The sequence below is a fragment of the Myxocyprinus asiaticus genome, chromosome 5 (genome assembly GCF_019703515.2).
Source record: "Myxocyprinus asiaticus isolate MX2 ecotype Aquarium Trade chromosome 5, UBuf_Myxa_2, whole genome shotgun sequence".
Classification (NCBI taxonomy): domain Eukaryota; kingdom Metazoa; phylum Chordata; class Actinopteri; order Cypriniformes; family Catostomidae; genus Myxocyprinus; species Myxocyprinus asiaticus.
Window position 1 is genome coordinate 20,690,062 of NC_059348.1, and position 24,652 is coordinate 20,714,713.

A 24,652-nucleotide genomic window follows, 5' to 3' on the forward strand; every position below is an offset into this window, starting at 1 on the left:
AATGAAAGCAAATAGTGACCAGGGCCCAGCTGTCAAGTTCCAAAAAGCTAAAAAAGCACCATAAAGTATCACAAAAATAGTCCACATGACTCGAGTGCTTTTCCATGTCACTCAGTAATTTTTTCCTGAATAAAAAAGTTTTACTCCTAAAGAAATGAATAAAATCATGAGCACTCACATGAGATGACGACTCCAGTCATATCAGTAAACTTATAAAATATATTTTATTCTACATTGAGAGGGTCTGCACATGGGGGCTGCCATGTTTGAATCACATGACCAGCTGAACACTACTCACTTAATCTCAGTAACTGTCCTGTTATTGGACACTGTCACTCTTGGATTTAATGGCTAATTGTGACTAATGAAGTTCTACAATGGCATTTGTGACTGAAAACTATTGATTTTGAATGATGCTGCATTCATGCTGCTAAGTGTCACTGTATAAGTTTAAGATAACACACACAAAAAAAAAAATAAAATAAAATAAAAAAAAACAGAGTGCACCTTTAAAAGCGGCTTTTTGTGAGGAACAAACTGAAGTTGTTATTTGCTATAAAATGCCCCTGCTGTAGTTCTCAAATCTCATTTGTGCTAAACTTTAAGTCTCAAGACACGTCACAACAGGTTTGACTTCAATGATGTCAAATGACCACAATGTGCCAAGTTTGAAAATGGCCAAAGGAGAATGAGATTTGAGTTATGGCTGGGGTAAGACTTGCATAAGAATTATTTGAATATCTGTCTGTTCCTCACACAAAGCTATTTTATGGCTTCAGAAGACTTGGAATATAGTGCATGAGTCACATCGACAACATTTGTTGTACTTTTTCAATTTTATGGAGATTTGTCACGGTCTCCCTTTGTTGGAAAAGAGCAGCTTGGACATTCAGAAAAATATCTCCATTTGTGATCCACAGAGGGGGAAAAAAGTCAAACAGGTTTGGAACAACATGAGGGTGAGTACGACAGAAATTTTTATTTTTTAGTGAACTTTGTAACTTTACTCTGCCATATGGCTGAACATTATAAAAATTAGAACGCAATTCAAAAGAACAGATCAAGTATTGGATAGAGTCACTTTCCCGTTAGAAATGTTAGTACATAAATGAAATCTGCCTTTATTTAACTTCATTTGTGAATTCTACATCCGTCGCGCACTGTAACGTCATTGCGAGACGTCATCACACTGCCAGTCTGCCACAACTTCCTGTTTGCGTTGTAACTGTCACTATGGCCGAATTAAACCGACAACTCCAGGAATATTTGGCCCAGTCTAAAAGCGGTGCGAAGACGATATCACAGTCCAGCTCCAGCACCACCATAGACATAGATGAGCCCGTGGCGGTGCCGGGGAGCTGGTTCGGTCAGTGGTCGAGTCCGTTCGCTGGCCCCAGCAGTCGTGGAGCTTCATCGGGCCAGGGATCGAGCAGCGGGTTCTCCTGGCCGTGGTCATCAGAACCGGACCCGTGTTTGCCGGGCATGAGTCGATCCCAGCGACTAATCGCGTTCGGGACGTGTATCATCTTCTCGGCTCTGTGCTTCGGACTGTCAGCGCTGTACGCTCCTTTGCTCCTGTTGAAGGCGCGCAAGTTCGCCCTTCTCTGGTCGCTCGGCTCCGTGTTCGCCCTGCTCGGTGCGGCCGTCCTCCGTGGACCCAGTAAACTCATCGCGACTCCCACACCGGGAGCAGCCGTGTATCTGTGCTCTCTGGTGGGCACCCTGTACGCGGCGTTGAGTCTTCACAGCACGTTGCTGACCGCTCTCGGTGCCTGCCTTCAGATCACTGCTATTGTGGGATATATAGTGGCTTTGCTGCCGGGTGGGAGTGCTGGCATGAGATTTGTGGGTGGCATGGCTGCGTCGGCCATCAAAAGAACTTTGAGCGGCAAGACCATGCCGATATGAGCGCGGATTTCACTGACTATGACACACAGAGACTGTAGACGTGGAAATGTTTGTTTACACTCTTTTAGAGTTACTGGTACTGCCACGTTTGATTGTATAGACAAGAACCAAGCAGCATTCATATGGATGGGGAGACCCAAACTTTGTAATTTGCACTGTGACAGGGACCACATACTGAACTAATACTGACTGTGTGAATACATCTAATGCAATTAGAATTCTGAACTTCTTCCCCCTAGAACATTACCTTTGTAAATAAACAATGTGAAGATTCTGTGCTTACTAAGCTCACTTAATCAAACCAAGAATGTGTTGACTGATCAAGGCAAGGATGTGACCAAATATTCAATTTTGGGGGACCAAAGGATACAGTTGAATCTGTCATTAAAAGATTCACAGTGGTAAACCAGTAAACTGAACATTGGGAGAATGTGTTAAAGCTTTATGTCGCTTTCAGGACAGATCACATCACTTCTGCACCTGCTAACTGCCTTACAGTCACAAGGGATTTCTTGGATTAAAGGGTTAGTTCACCCAAAAAAGAAAATTCTCTCATCATTTACTCACCCTCAGGCCATCCCAGATGTGTATGACTTTCTTTCTTCTGCAGAACACAAATGAAGATTTTTAGAAGAATACCTCAACTCTGTAGGTCCATACAATGCAAGTGAATGGTGGCCAAAACTTTGAAGCTCCAAAAATCACATAAAAGAAACATAAAAGTAATCCATAAGACTCCAGTGGTTAAATCAACGTCTTCAGAGATGATACAATAGGTGAGTGAGAAACAGATAAAAATGTAAGTCCTTTTTTTCCTAAGTCTCCACTTTCACTTTTACATCTGAAAGTCACATGTGGTGGCTGTTTAAAAGTTAAAGTGGAGATTTATAGTAAAAAAGGACTTAAATATTGATGTGTTTCTCACCCACACCTATTATATCGTTTCTGAAGACATTGATTTAAACACTGGAGTCTTATGGATTATTTTATGTGATTTTTGGAGCTACAAAGCTATGATCACCATTCACTTGCATTATATGAACCTACAGAGCTGAAATATTCTTCTAAAAATCTTCGTTTGTGTTCTGCAGAAGAAATAAAGTCACATACATCTGGGATGACATAAGGGTGAGTAAATGATGAGAGAATTTTCATTTTTGGATTAACTATCCCTTTTATGAATATCCCGGTCTGCCTTTATAATACAACAGCAGTGACTAGTGCCTCACTTTAAAGCTTAAAAAAATAAATGACAGATTATGATATTCATTACATTTCATTTTGTATTTCGCATAAGGAAGAAAGTTAAATGGGTTTAGAATGACATGAGGGTGAGTAAATTATGATGAAACTATTCCTTTAAGACTGGACTTGATATAATTTCATACAATTTCATCCCTCCTGGGATCAATGAAGTGGTTTAAAAAACACTTGGTTTAAATTCAAATTGATGATTTTTTTAGCATATCGGTGCAGTTTGTAGACTTCATGAAAACAACAATGGTGTTCAGTTAGTATTACGTTTGTACCCTTGAAAAATATCACTGTCAGTAAAATCAAAGAAATGACAGGAGTGAATATGGTTTACATTAACTTTGCACAAATTCTATTTTGTTTCCATACAAAAGAGACAAAACAATATGACAATACTATGACAAACTGTACACATAGAAACAGAGTATGCAGCCTCTTCACTCAGAGTAGCCTGGTAATGTTACAGAAAGATTATTTCCATTATTTTACATAAAAATGAAATTTAAATAAATGGCAAAAAGCCACTTGGGGAAGGAAACAATCAAGAGTCCAGTTTTCTCTAGTAATAGACACAGTCTTCAAAATGATGCCTGTTCTGCATTGCCCATTACTTAGATTGACTTAAAGTTGCTTGACGATAGGATCTGACTCTGAGGATCTTAATGGTACACAAAATGTTTTAACATCACAATCATTAAGCCAAAAAAGGCAAGAGAGAAGAGGCTCAGGAACTGGTACAAATTCAGTTACGGTTGGCTTTGCTCAGTGTAGAGGTGATGTTTGGGAAGGGGTGTCTCTAAAGCTTCTACAAAGAGTTGTACCATGCATCACAAATAAGTATTCTGGACCACAAATATAAGTCCATTACAAGAGATGTTTCTTCACACCATGATGAGCCACTCTTTCATCAGCTGGCATCTTCACCACAAACTGAGTAAAACCCAGAAATGTGAGGTGAGAACTAGTCCCCTGTACCATGGGTACATGTATGATCATGTCCAAAATCTGGATATCAGCAGGCGGCGTCAGGAGTTCCCACCACCTTCTATCTGATAGATCAGAGTGAAAAAACTAAACCATTGCCACCAATAAAGGTTGGCTAAAATGGTTAGCACAGAGTTCCACTCAGATTTTTTTTTTTTATGTGCATCCAGGCACCTGTCCAAGCCTGCATAATTAGGCCATGAAGGAAGCTGTTATCGTGGCCATGTGTGGTTCTTTTTGTCTGTCATTATTGCAGTCAGTTTTTGCCCCCATGTGCCCTGGAAAGTGGGCGTGACTAATCCTACCGACCACGACCACCCCTCATGACACCGCGTGGAGCCCCTCGCCTGACCATCGGACCTGCATTGGGACCGGGACCGGGTCCACCTGGGTTAGGAGGCCCACCACGGCCCCAACCACCTCGTCCTCCCCGTGATGGGGGCCCATAACCACCTTCATCTCTTGGCGGTGGTCGACCTACTGAGAGTTGGATGTTAGTTAACAACTATGGCTTATTGTACTATATAATATTAATGGGTTAATAAGTGAAACAAATCATTGGCTAATATCTTCACTCACCTGCTCCTCTGTCATCAGGTCCTGCGGCAGGTGAGTCCATGTCACCGGTGCCAGGGCCATCATGCCATGGCCGTTTGCGTGGTGGCAGTGAGGCCATATCCATGCCCTGTAGTGAGGAAGAGCGCTCTCTACTGGCTGGAGAGGGACTGTCATGCATATTGTGGTCTGGCCGCTGACCATCTCGATAGCCCTCATGACCTGAACAAACAAATGTACCAGCATTAATTTTGGTGGATCTTTGATGCTTACCTTGATCTATGAACGCAAACGACAAGGCAAACACGTTCACTTAACGCTAATGACAAGTGTACAGTACACGGCTGATAAAATTCACAAAAAAATGCTGCAGTTAATATAACAACATTCTTTCTGCAGTGGACACTATTTGATCAAAAGCAGATGAGGTTTACTTATTTCAAGATTATCCATCTGGACAGATCATCAACAGAGAGCATGTTAAGTCAGAAAAAACAAACTTTGCCTTAGGCTCCATTTAATGTTCAGTTTTTCTTAGTGCTAAAATATGAAGAACGAAAAAGACAAAGAAATGAAAATGGAGCAGACAATGGTTAAGACAGAAATGGGCAAAAATGGGCTGTTCGCCAAAAAGACCTGGAGGATATTGGGGTGATAACATAAGGATGCCCAAAAGGTTAATTACATTTGACATTACAAGCCTTGTATATTTTATTTTTTTACACAGATCCATCCCCTAGTTTCCTGACTTTCTATTGGCCAGCGCTTTTCAGTAAACTCAATCCTTGCTTGCGCTACAAGATTTTCTCTCAATACTTTCAAACATGCCTCTGCGATGAGTCACATAGTGTGTTGCAAAAACCTAACGAGCCTGTCCTCCAAATTGGCTTTGATCTTATTTTTTTGTAGCAGATTTCACAAATTTGCCTGCAACAGGAAAATCTATATTAAAATCATATAGTGTGCACTCAGCTTTATTGCTTAAGTACGTTTACATGCACTTTAAAAGTTTGATTTCAGTCACGCTACAACAATAATTTGTTCTTTTTCTTCATGTAAATACTTTAAGACTGACTAAAATCATACCAGTAAATGTTTTGCATTAACATACCTAGATAATGCGATTGTAACTCCAGCATGTATACACATTAATCAGACCACAAATATCCTTGGTTTTGTGCTCGTGCTCCGAAAGAGACACAAGATATATTCAAACTTTTTTAAGAAGTCGGTGAAAAGCTAGAAGCTGGCTTTATTCGAAGGCTCAAACAGATATGTGTATAATGGAAGCACCTCCAAAAGAGTTATTACAGGGCAAAGATGATAAATGGAACAAGAGGCAACAATCCATTTATGTGCCCACAAGCAGAGATTTTGGAGAAGCTTCACTTCCTCAGCTAACGTCCTTTCTTCAAATATTCAATTACGCATTGCACTGAATACTTGGACAGACGGATGAAGAATATAACTTGACTAAGCAAAAACCCAGTGTAGCTCGATTATAACTGCACATGTAAACGTACTGAGTACCACAATGAAAATCTGTTCAAGCACGTCTAACTGCACTGCAGCAACAAGCACATACTGGCATCCACCCCATGTGTTTCTACCTGAATCTCGCCCTCCCTCCCAGCCCTCCTGGTTTCTTCCTCCTTCAAAGTGAGAGGGATAATCATCAGGAGTTGGGAGAAGACCCTTTCTTCCAACACCACCTAAGAAAGATGCCATGGTCAAACCTGACATCTCACATTGAACGGACTCAAGGTGGGTTGATGGAATGGTGAATGGAATACATCTTACCTCCTCTTGGTGGCCCGCCACGTGCTCTTCCTCTACCTCCCCAACCTTGGCCCATGTCTTCTTGGGAATCAAAGCTCTCATCTCCACCGTACTCATCTTGGAAGCCTCCCATCCCACCACGCCCGCTTATGCCACCCCTCCTATATCTGTACACACAGAGCCAGACAATATAGAATGTGCATTTAGCAATCAGTTGAGTTCAGTTATAAACTAGTGTTCCAGATTAAGAGCATTCTTGTAAGTGAAATAAGTGAAAAATCCAAATAAAATCACTTTATAATCTAAAGTCGCTTTTCCACCATAGGGCCGAACGGTTCTCCTTACCAATCTGGGCTCGTTGGCATGATTACGGTTTCTTTTTCCAATGTGGTACTGCAAAATTGGAATTAGAATGGACTGACAGAGCAAGTGACCAACTGTGAGTCACCATGTAATAAAGGCGTTCCACCAGTATGGTTGAGTAAGGTTAGCTAAGCATGCTGAGAAATATGGGTCAGGAACGATTTGTAATCGTACCATACCAAACCGTGCTCAATTGGAAATGCTACTGGAACCGTTATTCACCATGCTCAGACCCGTTCGGCCCCTGGAATAGCACTTCAATTATAGGTTTAGAGTCCAAGTTTCCAGTCTCAAGTACCGTTATGAATAATATGTACAGTATTTCTCCAAACACAACACAATATAGCTGATTGTAGACAAATCTCATGCGTTGTGCAACTTACGAGTCATCTCCATGCGGTGGTCGTCTCTGCCTTGGGTCAAACTCCTCACCAGTGCCCTCATACCCGTCAAACCTGTAGAGTTGAGTCACCAGACACATTTAACAGAGATTTTACATACTAACCCATAGGATTCTGGCCAATTAACAAACAACTAGTAAATAATAACCACACTAGTAAGGTTGTGTTGAATGAAATGTACCCGTCGTGGCCCATGAACTCTCCATCATGTGATGGGAATCTTTCCTGGCCCTCCCATTGGCCTCCTGGGCCTCCTCCTCTGTGCCCTCTGGGATCTCCTGAGTATTCCTGGCCAGGACCCCCAGGGCCTCTTCTCCAGCCCTCTTGATAGCCTCCCTCCTCACCCCAGTATTGGCCCCCATCTGAGCCCTGACCTGGTCCTCCCGTGCCTTGTCGCTCCGCTGGGGGTCCCATATGATGGTTAGGTGGTCCCCGAGGTCCATCTACTCACACAAAGAGCAATAGGACAGAGAGGAAACAAAATTACTAATAACTCATGTACTCCAGCATGTATAAACATTAATCAGACCACAAATATCCTTGGTGTTGTGCTCGTGCTCCGAAAGACACACAAGATATATTCAAACTTTTTTAAGAAGTCGGCAAAAAGCTAGAAGCTAGCTTTATTCGAAGGCTCAAACAGATCTGTGTATAATGGAAGCACCTCCAAAAGAGGTCATGTACTTGTCAATTCTGATATGAAAAGATTCTCTTCCATAATGTAATAATTGTATTTGTTAAAAGCATTAAAACAGACGCACACAATATGGTGTTCAATGAGTATTACCTTTCCCGTTAGGAGCCTGCTGTCCCATTCCATGCATCATTGACTGAGGCCCAGGATTCTGGCCCTGTAAAGCATGCATAACATTTAAGAAATAGAAGACTCTACCAACACTTTAATTCTGTTAAACAATTTTGTCATTAGCGTTCATGTATGTGCCATGTAGTGAAAGATTTTTTTTCTTCTAAAATCTAATTGCTGTTCTAATTGTATGCCGCCTTCACCTGGTTGAACTGTCCTCTGTTTCCATCACCCATGTGTGGTGGTTTGCCTTGCATGTATGGTGGAGGACCCTGCATATTGCCTGGAGGACCTTGCATGTTTCCCGGTGGACCTTGCATGTTGTTTGGCGGTCCATGCATCCCCCCTGGAGGAGGCCCCATCCCATGCATGTTTCCCATGCCTTGCATATTGCCATGAGTCCTGGGCGGAGGCCCCATCATACCCCCTGCCATGGGCCCCTGAGGGCCCATCATGTTTCCGTGAGGCACAGGTCCCCTTATATCCTGATGCATCATTCCTCCCTGGGGAGGCCCCTGTCCTCGTGGTGGTGGTCCCATCATACTACCTGGAGGTCCACCAGACCCTGGAGGTATTCCTCCTTGAGGAGGTCCCTGCATGCCTCTGGGGCCAGGATGCATGCCAGGAGGACCCTGGGGTCCCATGTTTCTGTGAGGGCCAGGATGACGTGGAGGTCCATGCATGTCTGGAGGTCCCATCATGCCCTGTGGAGGGGGCCCCTGGTGCATGGGAGGTCCTGGGGGACCCATCTGCCCTGGAGGTATGAATGGACCACTAGGCATCGGGCCACCTGGGCCCATTGGAGACATGTTGTGGGGCATCTGTTGGGGGGGCATAGACTGAGGGAAACCTTGTGGCGGAGGGGGCATTGGACCACCCTGACCTGGAAAGGGAGGCATTGGCCCTGACTGTCCAGCAGGGGGAGGCATTCCCTGCTCCTGTAACTGTGCCATTCTCTCAATCTTCAGTTGCTATGGACAAAAAAAAGACAACTTGTTACCAAAATAAATGAACCACTGATGATCTGCATAATACAGACATATCCAGATTTTAAAGATACAAAGCTAAAACTGTATATGTAGGAATATCTGCTGACCTCTAGCAACATTGGGTTTGTATACTGCAGTGCAGCCATCTCCTGCTCAATCTCTGCTTGAGTCTTCTTCTTGCTATCGACATTCTTCTCATCTTTCCTCTCCTTTGGAACCTCTCCAGGAGGCATAGCTGGAACTTTATTCTCCGCCCATGCCTATTGAATAGAAGACATGCATTGCTATGACTATCAACATATCTTACAAATCTGTATGTCTGACAGTGCTGCCAATACTACAGCCACACTGTTGTGTACAAGCTGATCATACTGACCTGTTGAAACTGAGCTGGAATGGGTTTTGCATAAGGAACTTTCTTGGTCGGGGCCTTTTTCAGGTCCTTCTGCATGACCTCCTCCATTCCCCAGTCCAGCCCTGGGATGCTCAGCTCAGACTCTGCAACTGTCTCTTTACCAGAGAACAGAACAACCAGTTACCATTAACTAGCCAATTACTGACTGTCCTTTTCTTCTATTAAAGAACAGACTACATTGATGATATTTAGCAATGGCATATAGTGATTGTTTAATAAAAATACTTTAACATTCATTAACAATAAGTGACTGTGTGTGTACTTTGTGTCCTAACCAATTTGTTCTTGTTCCATGGCAGCCTTCAGTTGTTCTGGGATTCCCATGCCAGGAATGGCTGCAACACTATTGGTGTCCATATCATCTAGAAAATCCCATATTAAAACATTAATATATTTTTCTCTCCCCTTTTCTCCCCAATTTGGAATGCTCAATTCCCAATGCACTCTAAGTCCTCATGGTGGCGTAGTGACTTGCCTCAATCTGGTTGGTGGAGGACAAATTGCATTTGCCTCCATGTCTGAGACAGTCAATCTGCTCATCTTATCAAGTGGCTTGTTGAGCGCGTTACCGCGGAGACAAAGCGTGTGTGGAGGCTTCACGCTATTCTCCGTGGCATCTGCACACAACTCATCACTAGTCCCACTAAGAGCGAGAACCACATTATAGGGACCAGGAGGAGGTTACTCCATGTGACTCTACCCTCCCTAGCAACCGGGCCAATTTGGTTGCTTAGGAGACCTGGCTGGAGTCACTCAGCACGCCCTGGATTCGAACTCACGACTCAGGGGTGGTAGTCAGCATCTTTAACTCGCTGAGCTACCCAGGCCCCCCATATTAAAACATTATTAACATATAGGAATATGCACATCCTCTTTAGGGCTCCTATATTGTAAGTGGTCAAGTAATACTAACCATACTCCATCCCATCCTCTGACATCCCTGGCAACAGATTAAGATTGTATCTGTCCCTCATCTTGTCGCCTGGCCGATTCCTGGTCCAAAATTTACTGAGGAAGACAATGCATAGTAATGAGCTAATGTCCAATCAAACAAATTTTTACAGGGCATGAGTTGGGCAAGTACTTTCATCACCCCTTGCATTAGATAACTATAACAGGCCTACCTAAATCCCTTTAATTGGTATACCATAAAAGGATACCTGTAATTGCCTGAGGGTTTCCATTGCAACTACCTAATAGTTACAATAGAAGTCGTTTACAGGTTACCTTTTGTGGCACAGACATATTTACATGCAAACACACACCTGGTATGGTCGTTAGACCCTGAACACAAGATGTGGCCTAGCGGATGCCAGGCTAGACTCCAGATCATTCCTTCATGTGCCATCTCCATTCCACCCACCTCCTTCTCCACACTGCCAGCATATTTCCATTCATTAGCACTCAAATACACTGATGACCAACTTTAATTTAATTTTAATATATGGTTGGAAGTGGTGCCCACCCTGCATGCCAGAACAGCAGTGATCCATCAGAGCCTCCACTGGCAAACAGGCCTTCATGAACTGGGTGCCAGGCTACAGCTGCAACCAGAAAACATGAGTATACATGCAGACTGCTCCATGTGCAAAAGCCCAGTTCACACATACATACATACATACATACATATATATATATATATATATATATATGTATGTATGTGTATATATATATATATATATAATAAAGATTATACCTGTGGCTTCTTTCTTATGTCCTCTAAAAACTTGCAGCTCCTCTTTGAGGTTGCGAATGTCAAAAAGTTTGCATAAATGGTCACGTGATGCTGTCAACAGCCAGTTGCCATTGAGGTTCCACTTCACTTCCATGACTGTGTTTTTATGTGCATGTCTGAGGGAAAAATACAGGAAAATTAGACTCTGACATGCTAACCATTCAGGTAAGAAATACATTAGTACAAAAATTACAGGGTCCTCTAACTATCCTCTCACATGAACCGCTTGTTAACTTACAGCGTTGCCAAACTCTGTCCAGTCTTTGGGTCCCAGAACTTGATAGGCTGCTGGCTGTCTTTGCTGCCAGATACCACCAAACCCTTAGTGGGATGCCAGTCAACACACTTAACATCTGCTCCATGACCTGCAGACCAATTAAACATGCAGGTTTTAAATGTGAATGTGTTATATCCAGGGAGAGACATTGCATTTATTTGTAATACATTCATATTTCAAAACAACATCGCTACTCAGTGTAACAGGTTTTTTTATTTGATTTATTTATTTATTTTTTTACAAATTTTTAAAGCAATTCTAGCATCACTTTAAAAAGATCATAGGTTTACATATTCAAAATTCTTGAGTGAAACCAGGCTAAATAAAAGCCACAACCTGCTCCTATCATTTTGAGTCACTTTGTCCCAGAAACACATTTTTAGTTGTATACACTAAAATAAGAGGCAAAGCATTTACATTTTTAAATCTCAGCAATGGTTTAGAGTAAGAACATAATTATATAGCTAGAAAGCTTAGACCTTCCACTCAAGTGCACCAAACTCAAAACGTGTTTCTGAGTCAAAGTAACTCGAATGATGGAGCATGTCACAAATGTTCACCACTAATTTTGAAATGTGTACCACTGCATAAACAAAATAATAAATCTCATGGAAGGTAAATGTTTACACAAGTGCTATTTTTTTATTTATTTTTTCCTCCAAAGGCTGCATGCATTTAACAGCTGTTTTTAATTGACTGATATGAATGGTGTGTGCTTGTGAATGTGCACAAATGAGAGAAATAGGAGGCATAAAATAGCTGAAACAGAAAATTAATCCAAAAATATGTGTTCTGTCTTTATGTAAATCAATGAGGTAGATACAAAAATTACCTGAATAATGCATGATGTTGATTTTGGCCAAATGAAAAATGCCCATATGGCAAAAACTAGATGCTAACCACTAAACCTGGAAATTAAAATGTTTCAATTGTAATGGTTCAGATACAAGTAAGCCTATTTCAGATCACTGCAGCAGGGACAGTGCCATAGCCTAAGGCCGTTTCAGTTTAATTACCTTTAAAAATTTTACCGACATGGGGAGACAGATTTCACATAATGGAAATGGTCTAACAGCAGTGAGTAAAACTTTTGCTGTTTGCCTTTTGTTGAAGTACTGTGGTGATTTATCACTTTATTTGATTTCAGACATTTAGTCTGATTTGTTTACTGACAGGTCTGAAGCATAACAATATTTTACTTTCCAAAATTGAGGTTTAATATTATTCCAGTAATAATCTAATAGGTAAACATGATCTAACAGGTCATAAATTGGGCCTGGGTTAAATCTCCCTTGTTTTAAATGTTTGAAATTCAGTGTGCTCTGTGACTGGGATTCTAGGGGCCCCTATTGAAGGTGCACAAAGATGCATTTGAGACTACCTTCAAGTAAAAGTTTCAAAAAGATCTCAGCATATGCATCTTGTGAGGGAAAACATATTTGACCTCTCCAGGTGCACAAACAGTATTCAGAACGCATATTTAAATTGTATGCAATCAGTTGTGTTTTGTAATAGTAATTGTACACAGTGGATTTTTCAACCTAAAGTCAATAATCTCAACAGCAATGAAGCCTGTAAATTGAACAAGAAAAACCATGCAAATTTGAACAACATTTTTAACCTGGAATTATTTATTTTCATTTTTTTAAGTGCTTTATTTTATCACAAACTTGTTTCCAAAATCCACTGTCTCTCTGACGCTCATTCTTTCACAATCTCTCTCACTCTCACTCACTCATACATACACAGAAGAAACATTCACTATGAAATAACTAACATGTTGTTACTGGTATATAGCTGAATTTTAACTGAACCTAAAATGTTAACTGTAAAAAATCTAAAAACCAAAAGCCCCACCATAGTCTACTTATCTTAGCCAATGTCACAGCACTTTTCTCAATATAAGTAGCCTCTTCTTTTTTCCAATCGTGTGTTCACCTGGCAGTTAATTTAACTGTATCTGAAATCAGTCTTGTAAATAGGGAGAAGATATCTCCCGTGATGAGGTCTGTACATGAAAGGTTATTTTTCGACATTGGTGAGTTCAGTTATACATGTCTCACATACAATTGTGTTATTTGTATTACTCAATTGAAAGTAACAGAAAAATATTTTATAATATTGCAGAGGTTACAACAGCCAGGCTTTTCCCTTTTAGACTATAAAGCGACTGTTAACTTGGTGTCTTTACCTCAAATTACTGAAAGTATATTGTAGCTGCTCTTTTAGGCAAATTCTCCTGCTAGATTTGGAAATGACAAATAGCGTTTCTAAGAAGCAATCCAACAAAAAACTATGGAAAAATATTAAAATATAAGTACAAAAATATCTATTTTAAGTTTATAGCAAAATATTCTGATATATACAAACATATAAAGTAGTTTGAGAGTGCAGAGAGACTGATTTGAATGCGTCATGATGGGTATATGGATGGTCGCTGCTGGGCTTTTTAGCCGCAAATCTTTAACTGGTGGATCTTTTCCTTTATGATCATGAGTAGGGTTAGTTCTTCACCAAAACATAAAAGTTGACAGGGGGCCTGGGTAGCCCAGGGAGTATTGACGCTGACTACCACCCCTGGAGTTGCGAGCTCGAATCCAGGGTGTGCTCCAGCCATATCTCCTAAGCAACCAATTTGGCCCGGTTGCTAGGGAGGCTAGAGTCACATGGGGTAACCTCCTCGTGCTCGCGACTAGTGGTTCTCGCTCTCAATGGGGCGCGAGGCAAGTTGTGCATGGATCACGGAGAGTAGCACAAGCCTCCACATGCTGGGAGTCTCTGCGGTGTCATGCACAACGAGCCACATGATAAGATGCGCGGACTGTCTCAGAAGTGGAGGCAACTGAGACTTGTCCTCCACCACCCAAATTGAGGTAACCGTGCCACTACGAGGACCTACTAAGTAGTGGGAATTGGGCATTCCAAATTGGGAGAAAAGGGGATAAAAATAATAATAATTTTAAAAAAAAGTTGATATAATGCAGAATGATAGTATTAACAGGAATACATCCCATTGATCAACAAGCCCACAGTAGGTTTATAAGTTATCGTTAAAAATCAATTCCCCTATGGACAAATGAAATGGGATTTTTACTTCCGCAACCAGACTGCTGCACTCTGCAGACAAGAAACTATTTGAAATACTATGCCAACATGTTGCATTTATATTATTAATAAATATACAATTTTATTTGATGAAAGATTGAAGTCCAACATTTCACAACAAAATTACAAAATGACGTTAAGTTTTTAGAATACTACAGTATAACTCTGGAGCGTTAAATACATTATAGCACATGAGAGGGTTACTAGACGCAGTAATCCAGTGAAAAGTGTGCAGGAAACGCATTGAATCAATTTGATGACACAAAACGAAAGAGAAGAAAAAATATTTTTCCTGTGTTCATGTGCATCATAATTTCCACAAGAAAGAAAACAATCATTCCTAAACAAGTTACAAAACATTGTTAACATGAAGATAACTACACTGTATTTAGCATACAAAAAATGGATATCTTACCTGATTGATAATAAGGTAAAATGCTTTGACCACTGACATTGGTCAGTAAGCCGTACAATATTTGGTACTTTCTTAAACACAAGGTCTAATGAATATTTATTTAAACACATTACAGAACCCCTAAAACTGCCAATAACAGTGCAAGATCAGTAATCTGACACTAAGAGCCCATGGTAAAGTGTGCAGATGTGTGTAAAAGGCGGTGTGTTTGTGAACCCAGATGATAGTGTGATTGTGTGTTTAAAGGAATGCATTTGTGAGTATCTCCACATCTTATATAACATACCTCTGAGAATTCTTTCTTCATGACAGCGCAGAAAGTCCCAGATGCGTACAGTTCCATCATCAGAGCAAGTGGCAAATTTATTATCCGTAGGAGAGAAACTGAAGACACAGCAGGGAAAGAATCAACAATGAAGGATAACATGGCAGCTCTCTGTGGGGTGGACACCTTACACCCTGTGGGGGCCCTTTGAATTGATCTTACAAAGAACCATCCATCTCCTTAGCAGACTGTTAAGATGGCTCTTTCTACAGAACAGTACCATCATTAAACTTAATTGCTTATCTAATTTAACAAGGATGCTCAAATGACTAGCGGTTCTTACAAAAAAAAAAAAAAAAAAAGCAAGAGCATCTTCCCTGTATCTTACGTCTTGCCGTTACAACATCAGAAAAAGGAATTCTGCATAACTCCCATTGGCATGAAATATATTTACTTTTATTAACTCGACCAATTAAATTAATCATGTAGTTTTTAAATACGAACTCCTAAACAGATTCTCCCAGAACACACAACACACGCTGGTCCAAACATTTGCCAAAACCGAGCCTGCCTCAGTTCACAACATCACTCTTTGAACTCCTAAAACACTTAATTACACCACTTCTTGCCAAACATGAAACACTACAGTAACACCTAAAAGCAAAAACTACAAACCCTCTTATTGTGCACTCAATTTTTGAAAAGCATGTTAAACAATAATTAAACAGCCTTGCATATGACTTAAACAATGCTGTTTCGGTACATATTGGGTTTCTTGCGAACTATGGCAGTGTGAAGGAATTTTCTCCTTCTCTCTTTGAAAAACAAAAAACAAAAAACAAAAACAATACATAAAAAAGGGCTCTTTTCAGCCTCTCTTACCTTCACTTATGCACTATTAATCTGATGATTTAACACAACTGGTTTTAAATGTGTGGCATCTGTCTTTTTGTTACCCATTTTTTTATAATTATTATTGGTGCTGACAGGTTTCCTTTTATTGCATCAAAAGGGTCAATTTTATGTGCTCTGCATTGTGTTTGGGTGAACCAAAATGAGTGGTAGTGAATCATAAACCTGCACATCACTATTGATCATGGTTGAAAAGGTTCAACAGCCATGTGCATTTGTACCCATATGAGAGTTGTATCAACGTGAAAATATGTCATCTTTATTATTAAAATCTTTATTTAGAAGCAGTACTTTTATTAGAAGCTAGGGAAGAGTCATCTTGTGGGACTGACTGAAAGCGTGGCACAGACTCTGATGGCCAGTAGGGGAAGCACAGCTCTTTCCCCATTGTTATACCATTGTGACATGAAACCTAGAGCCATGTAGGTTTCCTACAAGTGCACCAGTGCAAGGACAATTGCCTATCCTCTCCAAAACGGAGGACCATTATACCCTTACGACAAAACTTTAATCCCTGAGGTTGTATTTAACGGTCATTTTTTTGTTTCTAGGCTGCATGTGTCATCACCTTAGAATATAGATAACTGGGAATACTTTATTTGAAAGTGTGAAAATACACCTTTTCTGTACAAAGTAGTTATGTATATAAAAAATGAGGATACATAACTCATAAGTGACAAATAAATGCAGTGTTGCAAAAACAACACACACGTGTCAATAATCAAGGACATGAACATTGAGCAGCACAGGGAAGAGAATATCAAAACTGACAACACTGAGGAGAGCCCCCTACAGGCAGAACCCTGCCATTGCAGGGGCAGTAACAGGCTTGGGTTAACTACAGAAAATGGTAGATTGTGTATAGACCTGGCCTCTCTAATCGCCTCCTTGTGAGCCTGGAACATCTTGACGTTATTCATGTTGGACTGCCAGTACTTCACATAACCTCCATGGTCGGCAGTCAACATCCACATATCGTTGTGAGACCAGGTCATTGCCCTGACAGGGCTGTCATGAGCCTATGAGAGAGGGGAGGGAGGGAGGGAGAGAGAGAGGAATAAATAAACCCCTTTTAAACAAGATTTTTAGGTTATGAGGTGGTGTCATAGATCTAAATGTGGCCTTTGGTTACCTGCAGAATTGTCTCAAAGTTAAAAGTGAGCCCATTCCACAAAGTAAACTCCCCACTGGAGGCACCTGTCACAAGTCGTCTGCCTTCAGGAGTCCACTGCAAGAAGGGCAGAGAAGGGAAAGATTTGTAACAAATAGAGGGGAAAAAAGTAGCACATTCACAAATAAAAATGGGATATGAAAAGGTATATTTCACCCAAAAATGTTAACTTCTGTCATAATTTACTCACCCATAATGTACTCATGGCTTTCTTTCTTCCATGGAACACAAAAGTATATGTTAGGCAGAATGTTAGTCACCATTCACTTTCATAGTATGGAATAAAAGATACAATGAAACTGAATGGTAACGGGGGCCCTAACAGTCTAATACAGACCTGGGCAACTTACGGCCCACGGGCTGGATCCAGCCCTCCACATGGTTTAATGTGGCCTGTGGATCATTTATCCTAAAAGCATTTTTTTTTATTGGATATTTCAGTTATCTTGCACTGGTACCTAACGTGCCTCCACAAGCATTTAACATGCTCAGGGTTGCCAGATAAGAGATGCAACACCCCCAATTCTAGATTTATACTTGGACAATTTGGAAATATTCCGCCTAATGTCATACTTATTTTGTGCAATTTGAAAACCATGCACATGACTGCGCTCCTTCAAGCTCTTGCTTTCCCCTTTGAACAAACTTGCCGATGTCTAGGGCAATATTCTGCTCAAGGAAAAGTGTTATACAGCCACTCTGTGTCCATTCTTGAGGCTGCGTGTGATGTTTGGTGTTACTAAGTTTGCAGGTAAAACCTTCTCAGTGATGAAATTAAATATAAAAGTAGATCTCAGCATCATTGACATGCAGAGGGGTAATCATTGACACGCGAGCAAAAGCAAGTGAGAGACGAATATGTATATGTATTTTTTATTTGTGCAATTTAGAAATGTTGAAGTCCACTCGCACCATTATGCTAATTTAACTTTTGCAGTAATCATTTATCATAGTCATGCAGCCTGTTTTATTCAGTTGTGTGCTGAATGGAAAGTCAAACCATTGACGAGACCTGCATCATGACCCTTTTAGCATGTAAATGGGTAATGTTTTGAGAATAAAATAAGCAAACTCACCCGCTTTTCATCAAACATTAAAAGTTCTATAATTTTCGTTTTTTTTTATTTTTTATTTATTTATTAAAACAGACCCCTGATGTAGAGTGTTCAATTGAATAATACATAAACTGAGAAGTAGAGATGGTAGAATAAATAATTTATAAGCTCAGCCTTTATTCCGTTTTTTTAATGCCTGATAGAAAAGTATCTACCTTTGTAGAGCAATACAATACTTTATGCAATTGCAGAATAGTCCCATTAGTCACATATGCACTTCAGAAAATTGAGTACACAACTATTTCTGGTCTTAAAAGATGCAGAAACGTATCTCAAAAGGAATACTATGTGGCCCCCTGTGCACTACTTAAAGCCCGATGTGGCCCCTTTACCAAAATAGTTTCCCACCCCTGGTCTAATACCTCCTTTTGTCTTCCACGGAAGAAAGCCATACTGGTTTAGAATTTTTTTTATTTTTGGGTGAACTATCTCTTTAAGGCATGGATATTCCACTCCAGTTTTCATCCAAACATATGTTCTTAACACTTACCCGTACAACAAATACTGGGCATTTGACTTTGTTGGTGGAGGTTCTAACAAACTTTGTCGTAACAGCATTCATAGGGTTACTAAGCATACCAACTGGAGGAACAAGCTGCAAGAAAAGACAGGCATTTAATTTAAATGACCAAAAATCATGTAAATGCCACCCAAAGTAGCAGTGAATTATTATATACTCACATCATTGTAGCAGCCAGCATCTGGTTGAACAGCACGGAAGTCTCGATGATCTCGCTGCCACAACCGATTCTAAGAGTAATTTGAAATACATTTACATTACTGTGACAGGGGTTCTGCTAAATTTCCTGTTCCATTCTTGGTCAGTCATTACCTCCAAATATCTGATGACAGAGGGATTATAATCTATGGTCTTGCGGTTGACAGCTTTCCTCATGCGCTTGCCATCAAAAGTGAGCTGCTGCATGGCCTGCTGCTGGGTAAAGTCTGGCCTCTTGTAGAACAGCTGCCGAGGCGCCTGGTGCTGGAACCGAGGCATATGGAAGAATCGGGGAGGAGAGCCCAAATCTGTTGCCATGGTGACAGTTCTGTAACACCTGAGGATGTGAAGGGGAGGCCATTTACTTGGGGTTTCTGACATCAGCTAACTTTAATTGAACACAACCCAAAAATCATGTCAAACATTTTGCATGAAATTATCACATTTAACCATAGGTAACCAACCTCTGATTATTGAAATATTAAACCAGTGTCCAGCAACACATAAAAGGAATCAGTGAATAACTTGCTTGTTACTTGCTTAACTTATGACTTAAAATGTAATTTGCTCTCATCTCCCAATGCTAATGCCCTCCAAATCACAATCTTATCCATATTAAACCTCTGTAACAAATTTCTCTTATTCTCCTTAAAACAGTTAGGCTATTTTATGGGGTACGCTATATCAATATATTCTGTGGACTGCATGCCTTAGCTTTGTAACAAAGAAATATGATACTGTAATCAACAAAAGAGGTTTTGAGGATGGGATAAGACTACTAAACAGGAAAAACCAGAGTGTTCATGATATGTAAAGATGGATGACAAACTACAGGATAGGTAAAAGATTGTAAATATTGTAAAGAAATTGCTTATTAAAAATTTTGTTGGTTTCTGTAAAAAGTTTATTTAAATGTAAACAGTTCACTGCAAGTACTAATGGCAAAATCAAGTAGACTGATTGTATAACTTTTCCCCACAAACACCCTGATGTTACTCAGAGATGAGCAATATATACTTAATATTTACCATATATTCTATATCAATTTATTGGAGATGTAAGACTAACCAACACTGTGAATGTCCCAATGATTTCGCAATAATGCACTTTTTACTCTGCCACTAACTTTCATAAAGACTGTAAGACTCATCGGTATGAGAGCATCATGACAGATAGTTTTAAATGAGATGTTATTGAAATGTATGTGGTAAAAACATCAAGACAGTTAGGTTAACTCTAGGTAAGATTCATTTTCTGTTACAGCTAATTTCTTGAAAGCACAGATTCAACACTCAACTGCAGCACTCAAAAATGTTCATGGAAGTCCCTGTGCGACAATTAACATACTATTAAATGTTTAGTAAATAATATAAGTAGATAAAAAATTGCAGTTTATTTCTATTTATTATAATGATAGAAAATAAATCTGATAACAGATTGTTGTATTAATTTAGTGAAAAATGGCGTGGCCTTAAATATATGAAGAACTACATTTTACTGTATTATACTTTTTGCTTTAATCATTTGTAATCTACTTGGCAACAGCGCCTTTTGGTTGAAATGGTTCCTTTGAAAAAACAAACCAAAGACATTTCAAAGTAAGTAAATAAATATATTGAGATTTTAAATACCGTCAAAACATTTTTTTTTTTGAGTTTCTATCTCCCAACTCTATTGTAACCAGACATGTGCAACTACTATACACTGTACAAAGGCTAGATGATGGATTGAGGAAATTATACCCCAGAGGCTTTTATCCTTTAAAAACATATATAAACATAACCAAATTAATTCCCTCATGAGTTTGCAAAACACACACACTGTCATTAAAACGTAAAAGCCTTGAAAAATACAGAGGTTTTCAAAGATTTACTGGCATGAAAATTCCATTATTTTGCATGTCAGAAAACTGAAACTGATGTGAAGTGTCTAAAATAGTGCAAAAAAGTTTTGAAAGCAACATGTTTTTCAAAGAAAATTTTCAGAAATTATTTAGCCATAAATGTCAACTTGAGATTCAACATTCGATTTTTAATGTTATTAATTTGATTGGAGTTATAAAAACAAACAAAAAAAAAAACAAATAAAACTTGTAAATAAAAGTTATTTTCTCTTGATCTCACTTCAGAAAACTTAAAACGGATTTTATTGGTGGATAACACTGATGTTATTTAAACAACATTAGAGCAGAATAGGGCCAAAGTAGCTACTGGGCAATACATGGACTGGACTTTCACAACTGGTATATGATAGAGTATAATATCTTTTGTCACGTGTCACAAGTAGTAATAAAATGATGTTAATCTGTGATATAGGCCTAATCAATTAGTTATCACTATATAGACATTTCATAAACTTGTACCAAATAATTATTTGAATTGTATTTCCTCACCACAGAAAATCTCAAAAACCCAATAACCTCGAGAATTTAAGTTAAAATGAAACAAAATAAAGTTTGTCCTGCACACTTGTAACAGGGTCTTCCAGTGAAACAGAAATGTCAATAATGAAAAACACATGAACTCTTGAGCAAGTATGAGGTAAAGCGCAATTAAGTACCTGAGCCTAAACTTATTGATAAATTAACACATTTATAAATAATGATAGCCAGCCGATAACAATATTGTATGAGACTCAGTGAAGCAACAGTAAATACAGTTCGACTCTATTTTTCAGTAAACCTTGGATATGCGACTTTAATACTTTATTCCTGTCGATTTAGTGGCATGGTGGTACAATGCAAACACATCGTCCAAACAATGCAGTTTCGCTAAATGCTAAAAGCCATCGACTTTAAAGCAATGTAAAGGTGTCTAGCAACATCTGGAGTTATATTAGTACCGTTGACGGGTTTGTGAAGGCCAGTAAGACATGAAAATTGAGTTGAAAGTCGATTCTTAAAGGTGGCGCGTTACATTCCGCACTGTTACAATAATCCAGAGCTCAACAACGAAACCAACACACGTGATTCAACTCTTAACGACGCTTATCTATTACATTTAGACACTAAAAACAAAACGTGACTTGGCTGCTGCTGCTATATAATTGATACCTGTCGTCTGGTGTTGCTCGAGGTTGTCTGTTAGCCGTTAGCCAGCTAACACACAACAAGCAGGCCCTCATAAACAGGCCACATTTCCACTGTCTAACACCATAATGACAGAACACCCCTCCTGATAACAAATAAAAGTGACTTTGGTTTACTTGAGAGCAGAAATTGTCCGCTTCATAATACAAATGAGTGCTGTGAGAGCGGTCATTTCTTCCCTGTCTCCCGCACAGTGTGTTTAAATGGCGCCCGGTCAATACTTGAGAAACTCACCCAAAATATCCAGTGCTGACTGAGTCTATATATCTACATTTAATACGCGACTCTTCCTTGTGGAGACTGTTGTATTCTTTTTCTGAAACTTAAAAGTCAACTGTCTCCAAACTGTCCTTTTTGCATTAAATTACCCCCCTGCCTCCATCTCGAGGCTTCCTCTCATCTAGCTACTTTCAACACACGAAACAACGTCATGACGTCAGACGTAACGGCGGGAGGACTGCGTCACTGCTTGCTTGTTTATTCATTCACATGTCAGTCAAAAGCAGGTGTGGATTATGGAGGGAACTCCGTGCCGAAACCCAAGCGTCCAACAGACAGACCGAACATCTTGTGTTTTGAGCGTCTTACACAGGGGGTGACCCACTTGAGGACTTCACGTGGCGACCTGACGAGACGTCAACGTCTAGAAATTAACTGTTTTTTTTAACTAGGTAAGGAGCCAAGCTGTTGTTTAAAGACTATAAATGGACAATACAGGCACTAGATGTAGATATTTTATACCTAAAACAATACTCAACCATTTTCCTGCATGCTGTTGTACTTCCCTCAATAAGCATTTAGAGAAAGGTGTTGCAGGCTATTTTAAGTCATTCTGAGTTATGAACTAATAGCTATAAAAAGCTACCACCTGTCTATCATGACTTTCTCTGATAATTTTGAAAGAAACTTACATACTACATTCCATGACAGAAGAATCTAAAGTCCTGTTTTCATTTTTCAAAGTCAACGCGCGCGCTGTTGTATTCTAGAAGTGAAAGGCAAATTTCATGACTGAAAATGGGGTAACAGAACCTATGTTTGTTGTTTTTTTTATATCTTTATGAACACAACCACCTACTGTTATTTCTATTAATAAATAATATTCTATTTGTGAGAGAGTTTTCATTTTGAATATTGTAGACTTTTGGAAGAAATGTGTGCTCACTCACATAACTGTGATTATATAGGCTAAATATGCGACCGTTCTCACAAGGCACATATTGATCATATTTCTCTTTTTTCCGCTTAGTCCAGCTTTCTTTTAGAAATGCAGTTGTGTGATTTGGTCACTAGAGAGCTCCGTTGTCCACTTTAGTTCAGCTGTTTAGAGTAAACTAAATCTGATGGTTTTCTGTCCCAACAAGTACACTTTCACCACAATTTAATGAGAAAAGATAAAAATAAATTGTAGATAAAAAAAAACATCACAAGTTTTTAGGTTTTATTTTTGTCTTAAATTCACCCCCATTATAGCAGGGGGAACACATCCTCACAGCTGAGAATTATTCTGTCAGATACTGTTCCCTCTGTGTTCAATAAGAAAGAAAGCTCATATATGTGTCAAATTCATACTGCTGACTTGTTTCCCCACAACAGGTAAGTCCTGTAATATTTGGCCTGCTATCCCTAAATTTGTCCATTAAAGAAGAGGGAACACATCCTGACAATGTGCTGAGAATGTTACTGTCAGATACTGTCCCCACTCTGTTCAATAAGAAAGAAAGCTCACACAAGTATTACATGGAAGACTTTAATAACATTACAAAATAAATTGTGCATACTTGCCTTTTAGAATATACAATACAGTTGACTTTAGTTTAAACCGTCATGGTAGCCTTGCTGTCTACATGTTTTTCACACAAGTTATAGATGGTGATAATTTGTTTTATATCACTACAAATTTCAGTAAATACAAAAATAAATGGCAAAATGGGCAATATTTAACACATTACAAAAAACTGAAGAAAACAATATACCTTTTAAGTTGTGGGAATGAAATAAATATTATAAATAATATATATAAATATAATGGAAAATCAAAGTAATTCAAAACAAAACATTCAAAATCAAGGAAAAACAAACAATATCAATATCAAAATTACAAGTATGTAACATTAAATATTACATTAAACTTTATACATTTTTTTTTCTTTGTCTGTTTTTTGGTCTTTTAGTTCCTTTGTTTCTCACTGAGATTCAGCATGCTGCACACAGAAATGTATCCTCTATCTTTGGCCTTTCTACACACATATGGTGAAACCAGGCATCACAGGATTTCTGTAGAGTAAAAACATTTTAACAATTGTGTTATAATGTAAACATCAATGTTAATTCCTTCAACAATATTAGCTTGAGAAATAGTGTTTTTGAAGCCAGTGCTGCAGTGCTTGCCACTTGG

The 24,652-nt window shown here is 39.3% G+C and overlaps 2 protein-coding genes across 5 annotated transcripts; one reads left to right on the forward strand and one right to left on the reverse strand.

Moving 5' to 3' along the window:
* The first annotated feature begins 1,035 nt into the window (after positions 1 to 1,035).
* LOC127441265 (vesicle transport protein SFT2C-like) lies at positions 1,036 to 2,327 on the forward strand. Its single transcript, XM_051698463.1, has one exon. The coding sequence runs from the start codon at positions 1,234 to 1,236 to the stop codon at positions 1,906 to 1,908; it is 675 nt and encodes a 224-aa protein (XP_051554423.1). The 5' UTR covers positions 1,036 to 1,233; the 3' UTR covers positions 1,909 to 2,327.
* Positions 2,328 to 3,165: 838 nt separating this feature from the next.
* LOC127441238 (pre-mRNA 3' end processing protein WDR33-like) lies at positions 3,166 to 22,663 on the reverse strand. Of its 4 annotated transcripts, none has more exons than XM_051698406.1 (23): positions 22,489 to 22,663; positions 19,281 to 19,503; positions 19,130 to 19,198; positions 18,939 to 19,043; positions 17,295 to 17,390; positions 17,030 to 17,181; positions 15,272 to 15,369; positions 11,427 to 11,553; positions 11,150 to 11,304; positions 10,919 to 10,997; positions 10,719 to 10,829; positions 10,367 to 10,461; positions 9,729 to 9,815; positions 9,415 to 9,548; positions 9,146 to 9,298; positions 8,253 to 9,020; positions 8,032 to 8,095; positions 7,426 to 7,687; positions 7,227 to 7,298; positions 6,502 to 6,647; positions 6,312 to 6,413; positions 4,726 to 4,923; positions 3,166 to 4,623 (listed from the first exon to the last, which is right to left on the reverse strand). In XM_051698406.1, the coding sequence occupies exons 2-23, from the start codon at positions 19,482 to 19,484 to the stop codon at positions 4,448 to 4,450; spliced, it is 3,453 nt and encodes a 1,150-aa protein (XP_051554366.1). In that variant the 5' UTR covers positions 19,485 to 19,503; positions 22,489 to 22,663; the 3' UTR covers positions 3,166 to 4,447. The 4 variants fall into 4 exon arrangements, with proteins under 4 accessions (XP_051554366.1, XP_051554365.1, XP_051554368.1 ...); XM_051698405.1 differs by having other exon boundaries at positions 3,166 to 4,626; XM_051698408.1 differs by lacking the exon at positions 6,312 to 6,413.
* Between the last annotated feature and the right edge of the window lie 1,989 nt (positions 22,664 to 24,652).